Here is an 18,668-nt window from a genome sequence, read left to right on the forward strand (position 1 = left end):
TCTCTCAGTCCAAAATAATCCACATTAAGCGTTAAGCAGGCTTTATTGTGTAAAGTGAGTGATCAGTCATTGTCTGCATGAAATTAAGCTTTTGAGAAGCTAGATGTAGTAAAGTGTTCCTAAACAGACAAATTGAAAATAATTTATAACTGATGGCATTACATCATACAAGCTAACTAAAAATAACTGCAAGTGAACACACCAATGCTATAATATTTATATAGTTTATAGGACTCTTTCTGGAATATATAGTATTTATAGTAACCATCTTATTTATAATATATATATATATTCATATGTATGTATGATGTATATATATATATATATATATATATATATATATATATATATATATATACATATATATCCTGTGTGTATGTACGTGTGTGTGTGTGTACTCAATATGTATAATTTTTGGAAGTAGTTTTTCACCCAGTGGTGCAACGCATAAATGATGATGTCGATGTCATCTTCTCTCTCTCCTCGTCCATCGAGGAATCTCAATCAATCAGCACCCTCTATTGTGTGTTTATTACACTCTTTTTTATGTTGTAATGACAACAAACACATGATCACAGACAATCAGTCACTATAATGAATATAGCGTTCGCTCAGTTTCCGATATATTTGGTATCTGTTTGATTCTGTTGCTCCCTCGACTACTGATCAGCTGCGCCGAAACATATCACAATCAAGCTCAGTTTAATAACAATTTTTTTCTCCAATGCGCCCTCGATATATGCAGCGAGTTAAGTCACAGGGATCACAGATAATTGATCGGATTAATAATCGCATTCGTATCAATCAAGCGTTTACAAAGAATCGCGATTTCAACAACAATACACAGTGAAATGTGATGCCGACAATTCCTCTCAAAGCTGGTACCATTTCTTCTCTTTATACTTGAGCATGAGCTGGTTTGCGGTACCAGCAAATGTCTCTGCTGACATCATCATCTGTTGCGTACGTTCTTCTAGCTCGCCGAGCCGTTGACCTCTTTCATCGAGTAACTAGAGATAAATAAGACGTCAAATGAATACTTGCAAAATCAATATGAAGAATCATTTTCTCCAATAACAATTTACCAGGTATACCCGATACTTACCAGTTTAGTTTTATGGATTTCACTGACAACAGCCCCTGCTTGGCCCTGAGCTTGGGACAATCCTGTACCAGCGCTGTACTGAGCAACCCCTTTGGAAGCTTTTCCACTAGATTCACCAACTAAAAAAAATTAGAACGACAAATCAGAATGTATTCATGATTACCAAAATCAATAAACTTCACGCATCTTGAAAATAAATAGAGGGTAGGTAGATTTGTTTCAAGCTACTTACACAAGTCTTCTCTGTCTAGAGAATTATTGCCGCCTCCAAATAAATTCTTGAAGAAACCTTGTTTTGGTGCTTCGGGTGTTTCGCAAAGAAGAAATAGTTCTCCTAACATTTCCTGTAAATTCTCGCTACAAACACAACAAAACATCTAATCTGTATATCTACACTTAATGTTCACTGATTATAATTCCATTCAACTCAAACAATTCGTCATAATCATCCGAACATACACTTACCACAACTCTGCAGATAAGAAAAGCTTTTGTACCTCTGATGGAGAACAGAAATATAACGCATGACCATTATTACTGATTGATAAAGTCTTAGCGATTCTGAAATGGAATGGACAATTTGAATTTTCTCTTACTTAACCAACTAACTCAAAATACCGGTAAGCTGTTTTTTTCAAGATCTTACCTGACATCATTTAGTGGTACTATATCCACATCCATGAGTATTTTTAAACTAGGTAGACTAAATGCCATGATATGACCATTTGCAGCATAAACTATCAAACATACACTATCTGTAAACAGAATTCCATTGAAAAGCATACAATTGACACAATTCTTTTTCAAGTCGCTTAAATTATTTTAAACATCAACTTTTTAGAAGGGCGTACCTTTAATGGAGGCAACTTCAGCTTTCACAACAAATGATGATTCCGTAATTTTCATCTTATAAGCGCACGTTTGTGAAGGTAATGACATAACTCTAGCCTGTTTCTCAGAGCAGATAACCACAAATTGTCTGTCTATCACTTCAGTTGAAGACGTCGGTGACATCTTCGGTTTATTAACAGACATTTGCCCTATAGAAAAAACACACATACAATGTTTTTAGCAAATATTATATTATTATTATTATATCAGCTATACACGTATAGTCGTAAAGACTACCTAATCTTAAATCAGAGATTCTTGGGTTGAATTTTTTAGATTTAGGCTGAAAAAATGCTAAGGAGTAGAAATATAGAAGTAACAATAAATAGAAGTGTAAAAAGCTGAAATGTGCAAACCACATTGTCATGCCAAATGAGAGAGAATTATTTTAAATGTGCAAATATTTCTGAATGGGATGTGAATGAAGCGAATCAGTAAATACATTGACAAGGTTATCATCTCTATTCAATATTTAACTGCACCATCATAAAGAAAGTCAACTAAACAAATCCTAGAAGATTTAAAAGTTGAAACAAGTTTTTAAATCATAATTGGGTCAAGCAACAACCTTATAATTTCACCATTCACTTTGTGAACCAAAAACTCACTACACAAATTTTAAATGCCTAGACGTTGTGATGATGTATAAGGTAAAATGCCAAGTCCCAAGTTGTCAGCTTTATCTCTGTATTGCCCTCAAAGTGTTTAGCCAAAGTCTTTTTAATGTAATTTCAATGTTATTTCAATGACTCAACAAATCGGCAAATCAAATTTTGAACGAATCATTATAGAAAGTCAGGCTGTCAAACATTTACTTGTAGATGGAATACAAAGACTAAGCAACTGACAAGAATGTGAATGGGTTTCATGCACACATCTAAATAGAACCGTTTATAATGAGTATTCAGCCAGACAGATGGCGCTCTGTCGTGTGTGCATTCAACTCATCGCACAATATATCCAGGATCTCTTACTGTATTGTAACATACTTGAAGCCTTATCACGCCTGCTCATTTCACGTGCATCATTCCACTGTTCGGAAACATTTGGAATCAATACTCCATTACAATCGAGGAATGACATGGTCATTATAGCTCCTTTCAGTCGGAATATTGTGCCTGAAAGTACAAGAAAAAATTTCATATAGACTGCATAGTTAGGATCATTCCCTGTATGATGCACTAACATATTTTGAACATTCTAGAAGGCCGAAGAACAAAGGCTCAGTTCCACACTTAAGTTAGATTATCAGTTTGATGTCAACTTACCACTAGGAGATACAATTACAGGTTCTTTAGTTCTCGATTCTGGGGATTGGGGTAGTTGCAGTACTATCACGATAACTGACCCTAGACTAGTACCAACCCACAAGCATGGCTGCGTAAATGCATCTAAAATAAAAATATATTGTATAATCTAAGAAATCAAAGGGGCCCAGTGGGCTTATTTATTGTATGAAAAATTTGTAAGGTTAAAAAGTGGGTCCTTTTTTAAGTCTACAATGAAGAATTGACCTCAGAAATCAAACTTAAGGCTAAGAAAAATTGATACCCGTTTCTAATTTCTGCTGACCCAGCTGGCTGCCTATACAACCTGTACATTATCCTTTTTATATCATAATCATGCTATCAATAACAGACCCAATAGCTGTAGAAATGAAATTATTACAAATTTTATTGCAGTTTACAAAAGTGAGCTGGCCCATCAGGAGAAACAAGGTATCATTTTTTAGCCTAATTGTCAAAGATGTAAAAATTCTTAATATACCAGTTTTCCTTGTATATGAATCCGCGAATACTAAACACTGAATTGCCTCCTTAGATATATTCTCCAGACTCGACATACTAGAACTACGCGACCGAGAAAATGAACCATCATTCTTATCTGTAATAAATGTATGCGAAAGAAACATCAATACAAATTACCATACAACATATATACATTAGCAAATATTTATCTTTGAACAACAATCTAACAACATTTAGATTTGTAAATTAATGAAATCCTAAATTTATATCATGAAGAAAAAATCAAGAAAGAAACTAAATCGTAACTACATTCATTACGACGGATATTCCGAGTGTGAAAAATGTTTTAGGAACAATTTCAAAATTTTGTGCGAGAATATCACATTAAGATGATATAGAGTAGAATAGCAGTGACAGAAGGTATATGCAGGAGTTAAAGGAGTCAAAGTAGAGATCGATTGCTTAAAATATGGTTGAGCGTTTAAGCACCATGGATCAGCAACATGAGAAAAAAAATTAAATTCAACCACGAGATCCCTTGCAGGAAGCTTTGAAGCTTAACATATAAATGATATGGACGAGACGAAGACTGAAGTTTACTGCGAGGGATCAAGGAGTTAAACTAATCACGTAAATTGAGAGTTCACTGAAAAGAAGAGGTTTTCTTGAAATACATAAGCGACCTCCATTTTTTCGGAAAATCTTTGCACGATTATTTTACCGGTACATATATACACTCACACACGGCCTGCAGAGAATAAGGTGTGATAGGAGGGCACTGCAAACACTGCATTAATACAGGCAAGAAAAAAAACAGAGATCTGATTAAAAAAAGTCTATACTAGATTCTATGCAGCTAAACCATGCCAACCCATGAATCCCTCGATATCTCCGATTTCAGCATCTTTGGTTTACAGCATGGTGGGAGAACGTACAGAACATACAAATTGCCCTTTATGTGCATGGTGAAAACACGAAAACATCCTTACTTCATCATTATCACCAGTAAACATTTTCTCGATATTCTGTACAGAATAAACGTTCGATAAATTTCAAGTCTCATGACTTGTACTCATATTTCTTTCTAGAATACATATTAAAATAACCAGTACTGACATGATTAGGTGCCATAGTAAATGTATTTATTGATCCTTCTTTAAGTGCCGAATACAAGAAGAGCTAGGCTACAAAAATCTCAATAACAACCAAGTTTCTCTAATGATAAGATACTATTCGACTGAATGTTAAAAGAAGGAAAAGTCAAAAGAGTCCACGAATTACAGATGGGGAACAACTAAAGCTAGGATGGGAAAACATCACAAAGGACGGAGGGAAGGGTAAGATATTTACACAACCGTCGACAAAAAATTCAATATTTTGATTTCTTTTTAAATCAATATATACATCAATAGGTACTTAAATAAATATTCTTTATTTGTATCGACCCCGTCACCAACATTTCAGACAAATGTTCAAAACAAAGTATATATATATATATAGATATATACAAATGCAAATATAAATTGACAGATTGTGCCTGGTCGTGCATTATGTGACCCTACTACATTTAATACTCTACCGCCCCCTATAAACGGAGGGACAGTACCAAACTATAGGGGCGCCAGTGACCTGCCTGTAATTTCTGGTGTAATTGGTGATAGTTTTTGACCTCGGTTGTTCTTGTGGCGTGCGTACCACAGCCTGAATACCTTACGCACTACGGCACTGTTGAGTACGTCATCCCCGCAAGGTGAGGGTTCGGGGTCAGAGTCGCCTGTAGTGTGAATAAAAATCGTAAGCATGTGATTGGTAGGAAAAGAAAGGACACATGAAAGACATCATCCACACTTACCATGGCACATTTTAAACCATAATTCTATAAAGAGTTACTAGCCATTGTAAGTGCAGATGGTAAGAGACAGGAGTAAAAGGTGTGAAAAAATAAAGGACGAATTAAAAGCCAGGAAATAGGTAAATGTTAGTTCTCTTTCTTTTCTGGCTCAAAGATATTTTTACACATAATGTAATGCGCAATTCAATAGAATTTTTTTAAGCCAAAATCTTCATATTATCAAATCATTAATGGAAAGGACATCTCTATTTATTCAAAGAACTATAAGAAGATTTACTATTAAGTAATTTTTCATCATAATTTTTGGATTAAATCCGATCAATAAATCATAATCCTAATCAAATTTCTTATATTCAACAACTAGTACCAAACGATTATTGTTCTTGTGTCAATTAAACAATTAGTTCAATCTCCCACCAAACATGTCATGAGTTCATACAATAAAACCAGAGACTCATGTACGATTTCCCATCACTTATCTCTTAATCTAACGCAACAAGTCAGTAACCAGGGCAACCAGTTAACAATGACCATTCGAAGATGAAAGCATGCAACATCGAAGATTAGAAAGGAAGAGATCGGAAATATTCAGCCGTTTGGAAATCCTTTTTGAACATAAAAAATCTGAGCAAAGAAAGCAGACGCCTGCTCAGAGGCACTGGCACGAGCAAGGTTATCTGAGCAAAGAAAGCAGACGCCTGCTCAGAGGCACTGGCACGAGCAAGGTTATCGACATAAACGGACTAAAATCATGGAACTTTGTCAGAGAAATAATCCGGGCGAGATATCCGGTTACTGACTGGTTGCCGGTGAATTACACACATACAAAGCCACTAACATTGAAAAGCACAAATCACATCATCATCGGTCAGTTTCCTTTTTTTTCTACTAATCATTGCTGTTTACGTAGCAAATGTAGCCATAGCACCACAAATACACCCATGTATTCTCAGGATACATGCTACATACAGAGAAATATCAACCATCCAAATAATAATGTTGACCTAAGCTTAATATAATTCATTCTTTGTTACAACTCATGTCATCAGATCCATCCTATCAATTTGTTAATCGTTTCATGACCAGTTCATGATCAATAATGCGAGTATTCCGATGAAGATTTAGAGTGATCAGTGATTATAGCAAAGCTGTAATTGTGTTTAGTAAATATAGATGTAAGTCTACATGTCACGTGCTGTTTATGAGAATCAGAGACACCATGACCAAAATTATTCAAACATTATAAGTAAACTCCACTTATGAAACAATCAATCATTTTTTTCATGCTTTTTTCAATGCACATAGTCAATCAGAAACAAGTACATAAAAGAAGGAGGTTGAATATTTACATTCCAATTTCATGAGAGCAATGTCTACTATGATTGGTCTGTGATGTTCCCATTCCCAATAATGATGAATCTTTCTTACATGTAGATATATATATTGAAACTATACTGACACTAAAAGCCATGTGAATCCTACTAAATACATTCATCCAATATATTCTACTGATATCATAATAGTAACCTCTAACAGCAGTCCATCCTTCTATAATTCAATTCGATCGATTGAATAAGACCTATCCTATGGCATAGTCATTATCTAATCTGAAGACATGAATTAAATCATGATCGATAATGCAGCATCAGTCCTGTCTTTACTTATGTATTTCAGATTTCATAAAAAAGCAAAATCAATGTATTCGGTACAGTAGCTATCTACTGGATGCACCCATGTATTGTTTAACAACATTGCGAGGGTGATATCAATATATTTCCTCCTTGCTTTGGTAATGTTAGTGGAAATAATAGGGAATGATCAGAGGTATTAACAAAATGATAGAGAAATAGGGTAAATAAAGTTAATATCGTCATTTTCACATGAGAAGGTTGCAGTGTTTCACATGGTAAAATCACTTCTGTTTATATACAAGATATCTCAAGATGGTGGTGACTTTTTTCAAACAAATGGTTTGATGGACTCGACGCATACAAATGCTGCCAGCCTCGTAGCGAGCGCAATCACAAATGTCTTTAGAAGATGGACACCTAAGAACTACTGTTTATAAATACATGTATCTGTCACCTGCTTATACTTTTATAAATATACATTAATCATATATACATGACAGATTTCATAAATCCATTCAGTTTAGGCAAATTCAGTTTATGAAACATGTCTTTTATTCTTTGATCGAAACCGTTGAAAACAAGTGAGCACTAAGGAGTTGATCACAGCTCAAACACAGTCGAGACTATAGCTGACAATATATTTGGGATACAGTGAATTTGATAAGTTTTCTACTAGTTTCGACAAAGATAAAGAGTTTCTGTATATCGGAAGTTTAAACGTTTGAAAGTCTTTGTTTTCCTTGTTGATTTAGTTTATACAGAAACCCTAAAAAATACATACATAATATCTCATTCATTTCATCAAACAAACGCAAGGCCATCTTCACTACAGCCTCATTCATTGCTACCAACAGATGTCAGGTTACATTCTTTCCCGAGACGGATTTTGCTAAATATTCTTAAGAGAGAATATTAACGAGAAGCCTATCATTTTAAGAGGTAGCCTCGCTGTAAACAGGGACGTTCCTGCGTTTGAATATAGAGTGAAGTGAACCCAAATAGTAGAAATGCCAGTTCTAAATACTAGTGCACACATTGAGAACGATTTTAACAGTAAATCTTGAATACCAGTGGGTGATACAATGATACTAGGGTACGCCCACGGTCCCAGCGTAGTCGGAATGTCTGAGAGAAAGAAGAGACAATTTCTTCAATACCAACAGCATGCGTCATCATTCAAATACATCATCATACCAAATTCAACATGGTAGGAATTATGTTTCTAAATAACAGATTGTTTTAGATTCATAATGAACTACAGTAGACTCCGGTTAAGTCACATTTCATGGAACCATGAAAATCTATCTGACTTGGGAGTGATATCCGAGTTAGAAGATACATATTTCAAAAATATTCAACACATAATATCACAAATCATGAGCAAATCTGACATGAGCAGAGTCTACTGCACAATCGTACTAAAACTTTTTATCCAGTTTCAAAATATTCTATGAAATCTATTATTTAGATACATATATCAAGACCACCAATTGTTATTTCATCACAATATTAAACTCATATCTGTGGATTACACACACGTTTTTGTGTGAACATTAGTCGATCATATATTGTTAACTGGAGGGTAAAACATAGGTGCATGTATATATCACTAACATTTCACTTTCGTTCCACTAGAGGGCGCTAACAATACAACTCCAGGGTTGTCAATTGAGATGCTAGTAAAACGTGTATTGATGATTTAGCTTAGCCATCATTAATTCAAGTACAAACCCTGGAGTGGATCATGCACTCTGTAGAACAATCATTAACTAGTCTGTACAAATAGAAACAATCATCTCAATGACGACCTTCGTCTTTCGAAGAGGTCAAAAAAATGTTTCCTTATTTACTATTGACTTCGACTCGATAACTGTTCTACAGTATACATATAAAGAACAGAAAGAGAGTACTTGAACCTGGAGTGACTGAAGTCAGCACTGTGGCTTTAAACAGCACAAAGAAAGAAGAAATAAAGTTAACTACGTGATTATGAAACAGAAAAAGAAAATACAAGTAGTTTCATGACTAATATGTAATTCAAAAGCCGGCTTATTCTTATCCGTGTGCTACATCAGAAATGAAGTGTATGTAAATTAACTAACCATAGAAACTTTCACTAGAAAATGCTAAACTATTCAAAACTGGCTGAAACCCAGACTTTTTTCAAATACTGGATTAGTGCAGCTCATGCTTAAAATCTCTGACAAAAGGTGATTAAACATGTTATTGAAAGCACAGCATCAAATACATGTAGTATAATAAGTCGGGAGTGTCCTACAAACACAGAACATACTGTCATACCTACTACCAAGTGAAATCTTACCGATAAATTGTAACTTTTGAAAAATACCTTATCAAAAAGCATAAGTGATCACTTCACAGGCTAAACTGGCCGACAAATTTATCATACAGTATATATGAATCTCACTGAAGCGGACTAAAATTTACGGTACTACTGTGATCAATTTATAGAAATATACTCGTAAAAATAAGCAAATATCACCAAACATAATGATGACCAGCAATACACATCAGCGTGGAAACCTGTGACCATTTTACATCAGGAATGGGATGGGACAAACATTGGCGATATTCTAGAGATCAATCCAATGCAGGCACGACGATATTGATATACGTTGAAAATTTGATAAAAGGCAGCTTCCAAAAAATCCCCATGATATCGATTGCCAAACTTCTGATTGATTGCGGAATAGTTTCGGGAAAAAGTTATTATCAGTGATATCATAAAGGGACTTATAGATGCAACCATCTTTTTCAGTCGAGTCTATATCAACAGATCAAAAATTTTGAAACAGAACTGATTGCTCCGTCATGTATGCAGAGGGTCTTGAACATATAGATAGAAACACAGCAAACAGAGAGGAATTTTGAAAGTAGTGAACAGCAACATGCATTAAGATATGAACGGAGAGTCGACTAACAAGGATCAATCCTTTATCATCGTTGTATATGATAGCTTAGCCCCTCAAACAGTTCGCAATTTCTGAATATCTCGTATATAAATGTATATCATCAGTTTGAGAGGTTAAGCGTCGGAGACAAATCTCTTCCTAGAATGATAGTTGAGAATACAAGACGAACAGTATAGAGGAGAACAAGGGTGGAATAGGTTCCGCATTGATCAAATCTTCAAAGAATATAGTTTGGTTTGTTTAATTGCGTAAGACATAAAAACTATGTTTAATATAGAGTGCTAAAAAATTATAGCCAAAATAATATAATAACTTTGCATCTAATCAAACTATACAAAATTATCATTTTCTAATACTATATCTACATATATAGAAAATATCAGAAATATGTAGCATTAAAAAATCTTCCCAAGGAGTGGAACTTTACTACTAACTCTGTTGACAGCCTCTTCAAACATATATATATATATATATATATATATGGCCTCAGCCAGATTTCATCAGAAGATAGCCAACGTAGAAATCAATTTTCAAGTTGTCCAATAGCAGCTGAGCCATTGGCTATGAAAATCGTTTTGTGATAGTAAAAAAAAACCTGATATGGGATTGAGTTATGCTTGTTTCAGGCCTTAAATATCATCCAACTAGCAACATAAAATGAAGAACTATAGAATAGACAAGATGATATGGGATATAAGATCATCAAATCAATAGAACTCTCTGAAGGACAGACAGTCAATTATGCAAAGAATTATAGATTAACAAAGAAAGCAAGCAAGCCGCACAAAATGAAAATATTCAAAAGTAAACGACAACATAACAGGTCAGCTAAGTGAAGAGTGAAATGAGGGTCTACATCTGTAAATTGAAATCGCTTCAATTAAATACTATGATGAAAATCATGCAAAAAGCTAAAACACGAGATATACCACTGGCATACATCAATCTTAGTAGCATTGATTTCTGAAAAAAAACCAATGATGTGCAGTCATTCTAGCTCAGAGGGATTTGAACCTACTGAGGTTAAATAGAATTCAGACTCAGAACTGCCCGCGTTACACAGCTATTTACACACACCCCCATTCTACGTTGAGGTATGCCAGTAGACAAAACATAACAAAACAGAAATAAGAAAGCCATTTAAAAATAACTGAGACAAACCGTCTTATATATGACATGTCCATAAAAACATCTTATTCATCAAGAAGTTTAATATAACTATCAATTTTACTGAACAGTGTGGTATATCTTCCGATGGAGCATTTTAAAAATAAATTTTGTATGCAGTTTTCAACTCTGTTATAATCTCTGGAAACTGTTTACAGTGTTTAGATTAACTAGATATTGAATAACTGAAACATTTTTTGAGATTTTCAATGTAAAAATCAAACAACGGAATGATTATTCATATATATAAATACATGTATAGAAGTATATAAAAAAGAACTTTAAAGTATTGCAAAAGAATTAAGTTAAGATGTGACAAGTATAAAGATTGTTCAAAGCAATCAATGAGAGAATAAAAAAGGTTTTTCGATATTTTAGAGTAGTTTCGACTTTGAGTAGTTGCACCCGCACACTAGACATAAAATCATAGCTGAGTGGAGACTCGGGTATATAAGCGCGGATGATTGAAGTTCACAGATAGAACATATTGAGATATACATATATAAAATCCAATAGGCTCTAGTCAAACACTCAATCATAATATTCTACTTTATGAAATACGAACTGTTGAATTAAGATTTTCATTAAGTATATTCTAACATTGAATTAATCATTTATACGCATGCACTGAAACAAAATCATTATCTTAACGAGAATTAAAATTAACATTTATCAATCGACCGGTATCTATCAATTCTAGATTAAATGATTTATGTTATTGAGTGCCTGACGAGAGATGAAGAGACTAAAATCACTAAAACGATTTATTCGTTATTTTTTTTTACCGCATGAACTTTGCTCACAGATGGACATGTTACATATAGACGTCTATATAAAAAGAAAAACAGAACAACTAATGTCATAATAATGATAATAATAAGGCTATTTTGTTTTCCACCTCCACCGTTGGACTCCTCCACAGACGCTGTACTTTGGGCTTTCTGGATTTTACGGGTACCTTGGGAGATTGCCCGCCTTAGTTCAGGTGGATGCTGCGGTTTGTTGCGTTGTTTCGCGTTTGTGGGACTCAAACAAACCCCGTTCATCTTTGGTAGTAGAGTAAGAGAATAAAAAACAAAAACGGGAAAACAAAGATTAGTTTTAACAAGCTTAAAATAGTCAAACGATCGTTTGTGAACAAACTGCTCGCTACAGTTCACACAGTTTATCAGTTCGTACAACTAGCATACATGCACTATACTAGTCTCCTTTTAGGCAATCTTTCGAACCGCCTCAGAGGTCCACTTCTAAATTGATACAACCGTTCAGAACATAATTCTGGGTTTTTCTAGGCTAAAAGACCACCTAATTCGGTATAAATCATCCAAGGAAACCACTAGTATTTACGAAAATCGTTGGCAAGAAATTGACTGTTAATCAACAACCAGAATATTCTTCGAAAAAGTAAAATGTAGCGTGTAACAGTACCAGTATCGAGTTCATTGGATTATTCATATCTGATAAACTGTGTGTACAATACCTACTGTAGTGATTAGATATACAATATACATTATACAGTGGTGTGTATATGTATGTATAATATATATGTATGTATGTATATATACTATATATATAATATATATGTATATCTACTTATGCGTTACCATTGGTTCGGACATTCGGTATACCAACACCACCACCAACACCGCATAACTGGTGTTGGTGCAGTCCATGATTAAGCGCCATCTATTATATCAAAGAATGAAAATGTTAACTGCAAATCAGCAAAGGATGAAAACAAATAATGCAACGAAACGATTGCCATCCTTCTCTGCTTCGAACTGCATCACTTCTTCCTAAGATAATCAGCTAATCGGTGGTATCTAAAAACCAGCTAAATCAGATCAGTTAGTAATAACTACATGCAGCACGCAGCTCGTACATGCTATGACATGCTGAACTCTTCTTTAACGCGCCTACAAACAGCAACAAGTCGACCTATAAATGAAACGACATTGCTGAAAATTAAACCCCAATTGATTCCATCCATGGTGCATTTTACTCATGTTCCATCATGCATGTAGAAATAGGGTATACAAATACATATGTATATAAGAAACTTAAGCAACCTCAACCGTGTTAAAGAAGTATAGGGAGGGATGGCGAGTGGTTTACATACCAGATCCGACGGAAACCCTGGGAATGTGAATCTTCTTATGAGGCGGTTTTTCACCGACGTCGTCGCCACTAACGTCGATCACTTCAACCATTTGACGACGTTTGCAACTACTGCTACGACTTAGACTAGAATTCAGACTAGAACTGAAACTCGAATTCAAATTCAGACCCAGATTCAGAAATTTGCGCTCGATATCGTCACTGGTCGCCATCTCGTTCGGCGTTGAATGGCGTTTGCTTCGAGTCGTGAAATGATCCTTAACTTTGCGGCTCAATTGTCGAGCGAAGCTCGGTTTTTTCGAATTATCCTCGCCCGTTTCGGGGCATTCCTTATTAATATTCAACTCAAGATCGTCGCCGACATCGACGCGATGGTGGTTTCTAGACTTATGCGTTTGATCGGACAATGTTCGCGTGACGTCCTTTTTTTTCAATTCTTTGAAATCCTTTTCCGAAAGCGAGAACGGTCTCTGATTGAGCGTAACCTCATCTCGAACGACGCACTTGTCGTACGACGAAAATCGTTTCGTCACGCATTTATCGTCGCCCGTGATATGTTCCAGCGATGATCGATGATCGATCGAACCATTCAGAAAGAACTCGCCCGATTTCGTCGGACTCAAATTCGGATGCGATGCCGACAGCGGTAAATGATTCGGCGGTCGTAATAAACAATCGTCATCGGCATCGACCGCTTTTATCGGTGGAGATGGCGTTTTTGTGATTTCTTTTATAATTTCAAGCGTCGGGGTGGCAGCACCCGCGGATAGATTTCGTTTAGTCCTAGGTGGCGCAACAGGGGCAGAATTCTGCAAACAAACAACATAATATAACAACATTTACCTAACACTATTGAATTATACGCGAGGACTGAAATAAAACATTTTCTAGGGGTTGAAAGAAATTATCTACTCCTAAATCTTTGGACTGAACTAAACTCAACATTTTCATGGTCAATCAGCTAGAAATATCTTTGCAAATAAACTATTATGCGAATTTTGACTAATGCTATCTATCATCATGATATTCCTGTCATTTTTCTATATCTAACTTTTTAATCTAACTAAAACCATGACCTAAAAGCCTGAAAATAACATGCACACATCATGCATAACAAAAAGTACAATAACACAGAACATTATGATTAGCAAATACATGTACTTAAGAAGTTACCAGCAACATGCACTTAACACATCGTGTATTATTATCAGAGTGCGTTAAAATATAGAAACAAAGGTGCGAAAAACCGACGAAATTTAATGGAATTTGTAAATAAAGATAATGGTTACATAAATGCAAATGATGGTTATTACCCCTGGAGGCGATTAACAATTGAAATCTCGGTATGTTTACATGAATGAAGAATCTAGGAGTATAGGCCAGAAATGTCAAGAATTGTAAGTATTTTTTCATTCCAATATCTCCCTTTTGTCTTTTGATCCATTGAAATCACCATTCTCATGCATGGAAAGAAACTGATTACACGTTTATAAAAGACAATTTTTTAAAGTTCAGTCCGCCTAGCTTAAGCAGATTGTGGTCATAATTTCAAGGTACCAACCCCAGATATAGCATAAAACATGAAATACCTATCAAGAGGAGAAAACTACAAATAGATTAGTAATATTAGATGCATAGAGGCATCACAATACAGTTCTGAAATGTAATGAACTGTATTGATGATCCGGACATTAAAGAAAACAATCAGGTCAATTTTAGAAATTCCTGTCAAGACAAAATGACATGTTTGTGTTAAAAGAGCCTGTCACATTGTTAAACAACATATTCCGACAACTTGCCGTTCGAAGACCGATTAATTCATGGCTTATAAATACCAGAATCTATATCTGAGAATAATTGTATAAGAAAATGAATTTAACAGTGTGACAGAGTGCACGCAATTAATACATATTCGAACAAGGCCTTTTAGTAGATAGATTGTAGTTATAAAGCAAGCTGAGTGCTTATATCCCACCTAATGGCCACCAAAACAATCAAATGAAAAGATTTGTATTAATAGGAAATATGATATGCGACGTTTTGATCCATTGTGCAACCTTGAATTCAGTGTTTCTTTATGTATATGGAAGCATTAAACCTAATTTTCTGATAGAAGCCCCAAAATGTGAAATGTGAAAATTTACGCATTTCGTTCGTTTGATAACACGCTGAATCAAATATCGAATATGGTCCAAAACGGCCTTTATGGTCGGGCATTTTATTTCGGTAAACTGAAATTGAAAATCAATGTCACGTTGTTGTTGTTTTGGTAGCGGAAAATGATAGAAACAGTAGTATAGACAGCAGCCTGTAGATGGCATTAGTGTTGAGGGGTCGGTTACCTGCGTATTGGAGAAATCAAATACTTGATCCTGGAAGGAAATACATTCGATTCATACTCGATTAAAAAAGCGTGAACATTACAGCATTACATTTGATGCATTTCAAGCTGTTTGAATCTATCTACTGATAAATATCAGTAATCACTATCATGCATGTACTAAAGCACTAAGCTTCAGACAACGCGGCGTGACATATTAGTATCTAGTCGGCATCAATGACGTGCAAAACTTCAAACGCCGAAGAAAATACAATATGCATTTCTATGAAATCGGGAACAAAAACCAATCAATAAATCACTTAGTCGAAGAGTTGTCATGGTAACAATTTCAAAAATTAGAGCGGATGAATTTGAATTTTTACCTGATCGGTTGTTGGCGATTTGGCTTCTTCGGTAGAACTTTGATTCTGGTCTTGTTGTAACTGAGACTTTTTCATTTTAGGTGATCGTGGTGCCCTCGGGTAAGGATCCATAGAACCTGTGCGACAAATGTTGTGTGTATGATATAACATAATTCTACGATTATAATATATGCTGCGTAATGGCAAGCGAAGAACATACCATAGAGATCAGGAGTTCCCATGTTTAATAAACATGTTTTTTGTATCAAGTCTACAATTGCTAGTCCAGATTCATTACCAAATGCCAACCTACAAATGAAAGAATCGCATAAATATGCTACCCAAACCAAACCAGAAAATCCGATTAAAACACCTTGAAGCTTTACTTCATTTAAAATATACTTACAAACCGTATATAGAATTGAGAGATACGCTAGTAATATTAGAGGGTGGTTCTCCATCTACATACGTTAGCAAACATACCACATCGGGCTGATATCCTGCCGACCATTTCCTTGGTCCTTGTTTTACTTTGACACATGTCATTGTCTCAGCCTATTTATAAATACATAGAGCAAACTGTTGAATCACCAGAACCAACTAAATTTATTCCTAGAAAGGAATATGTCTACAACTGATACCAATCTAAACAGCTTAAATATTGATTTTGATGGTGATGATGAGCACTTGATAATGGATAAGTACATTTTGAACTTATAAATACTGATACTACCAGTACTTGTTCTTTCGTGTTCCAGTAACAAGATAAACAACTCACGAAAATTAAAGTTCATTCTTTAATCGACTACCGTATCTTATTAGTATCATTCTTATCACTGGATGGCCTAGGATAGCTTCAACAGTGACTTAACGACGAACTGTCGCTCTATCACCATACATGATGTATATATCCAATATATCTAGCAGCTATATCTGAATATCCCAATACCAAGTCATTCCACAATTCCCAGAGCAATAATCGTGTTATATATCACATGCTGAATTGTCGAGATAGCACGAATTTAGGAATAGTTACAACAACAACAAAAAAACAGTCGCATGTGTTTTAGTACTCTGGATATTGAGGAAGGAAAGTGAGAGATAGATAGATAAGGACAAGAATAGTCCATTTCATTCTATATTATAGTATAAATATAAACTTATAAGTGACAGGAATGTAGTATCATTATAGAAGCCATTGTAACAAGCAGACAAACGGACAAACGTAGCAATAATTACAAGACTTTCAGTGATAAGGTGAATATACAGGGCCACAAAATCACCTAATGCATATACCGGGTAGGTATATGATATACCTTATAACATGCTTAAAATAAGATCAGCAGCTTATGCAATACACTGCCAACTGGGGACTGAATCTGATTAGTACTGGGAGATACTATGAAAGGGAAACATTTATGACTTATATTCCAGAGCCATTGTACCATATATAACCTGCTAGTCTTATTCAGCATAAAGTACTCTATGCAGTTAGTAACAGTTCAATCTACATGTATAATATTCATATAACTAATAATGACTAGGTACTAACCAATAGAGTTCAACTCATAATTAGTAAATACTATCCCTACCTACCAGGTTTTATCTCACTATTACAATAAATAGGTTCCTCAGTTGTGACTTCATCCAAATGATCTTGTTTGGATAATGAAAAATAGCCTTATCTAGATCTGATGCTCATTATAGTAAAATGACCAATGTTATACATCAAAACATATTTTTAAATGAGATTCACCACTCAATGCTGTTTTTGGACTTAAATCAATACTGAGGAACCAGGCCGAAGAGTACCACCCCTAGTAAAAGGATTATAATATAATGGTGACAGTATGGTATATGAAGCGAAACACTGCGCATTGTTTTTACTCAGCTATTAGTCTCTCATTCTCACCATGTTAACTGAATGAATATAATGGATTTGATTCTGAAAACAAAATACAACATACACATCGTTATCAGAGGAACATGCCACAGACGTTAATATGATATTCTTCAACTGCCAACTAGATAGTCTTAACAGTTTCAACTGTTTCGCCGGGCAAAGTGATGGTTGAGATGGCAATGGCTGTAACTGAAGGTCCGATAATCAATTTTAATTGTTAAATGACTATGGCAGTTGAAGTAGACGTAGTACGTAAGTGATTTAATCTTGTCTAATAATTGTCTTTCTCTAATGAGCAGCTCAAGACATATAAAGAGCTTCATGCGTTGCATCGCGTTGCGTTGTTCTGGCGAAATAAGAGAAATACAAATGTACATATAGTGTATAGATGAATATGGAAAGAGAAATGCGTTGTACCTTGTTAGAGTCTGATGTAGTACTAGAATATGAACCGACGCTACTGCTGTGATGTTGAGGTACATTTCCAATACTAGGTTTCGGGTATTCATATTCAGGTGAATCCAGTTCATCATTTACCTCATATAGGATCGAAATATCCAGCACCTTAATCATAAAACAAACATGGGTATAAAACCAAAACACACTGAAATATTGACACTTGAAAAGCCTCATAATTG

General features: G+C 35.0%; 1 protein-coding gene across 1 annotated transcript in view; it reads right to left on the bottom strand.

The window, feature by feature from the left end:
- Positions 1–371: 371 nt before the first annotated feature.
- The window catches only part of LOC141901596 (syntaxin-binding protein 5-like), a 49,488-nt gene continuing 31,191 nt past the window's right edge, over positions 372–18,668 (bottom strand). The window contains exons 15-28 of the mRNA XM_074788937.1: positions 18,448–18,594; positions 16,534–16,682; positions 16,348–16,436; positions 16,149–16,264; positions 12,286–12,373; positions 3,764–3,880; positions 3,265–3,387; positions 2,971–3,114; positions 1,957–2,145; positions 1,752–1,860; positions 1,571–1,666; positions 1,338–1,462; positions 1,106–1,224; positions 372–1,010 (exon numbers count right to left, since the gene is read on the bottom strand). Coding sequence (XP_074645038.1) covers positions 873–1,010; positions 1,106–1,224; positions 1,338–1,462; positions 1,571–1,666; positions 1,752–1,860; positions 1,957–2,145; positions 2,971–3,114; positions 3,265–3,387; positions 3,764–3,880; positions 12,286–12,373; positions 16,149–16,264; positions 16,348–16,436; positions 16,534–16,682; positions 18,448–18,594 — 1,749 coding nt within the window. The 3' untranslated portion in view covers positions 372–872. The remainder of the gene's footprint in view (positions 1,011–1,105; positions 1,225–1,337; positions 1,463–1,570; positions 1,667–1,751; positions 1,861–1,956; positions 2,146–2,970; positions 3,115–3,264; positions 3,388–3,763; positions 3,881–12,285; positions 12,374–16,148; positions 16,265–16,347; positions 16,437–16,533; positions 16,683–18,447; positions 18,595–18,668) is intronic.

Source organism: Tubulanus polymorphus, chromosome 1 (genome assembly GCF_964204645.1).
Source record: "Tubulanus polymorphus chromosome 1, tnTubPoly1.2, whole genome shotgun sequence".
Lineage (NCBI taxonomy): Eukaryota > Metazoa > Nemertea > Palaeonemertea > Tubulaniformes > Tubulanidae > Tubulanus > Tubulanus polymorphus.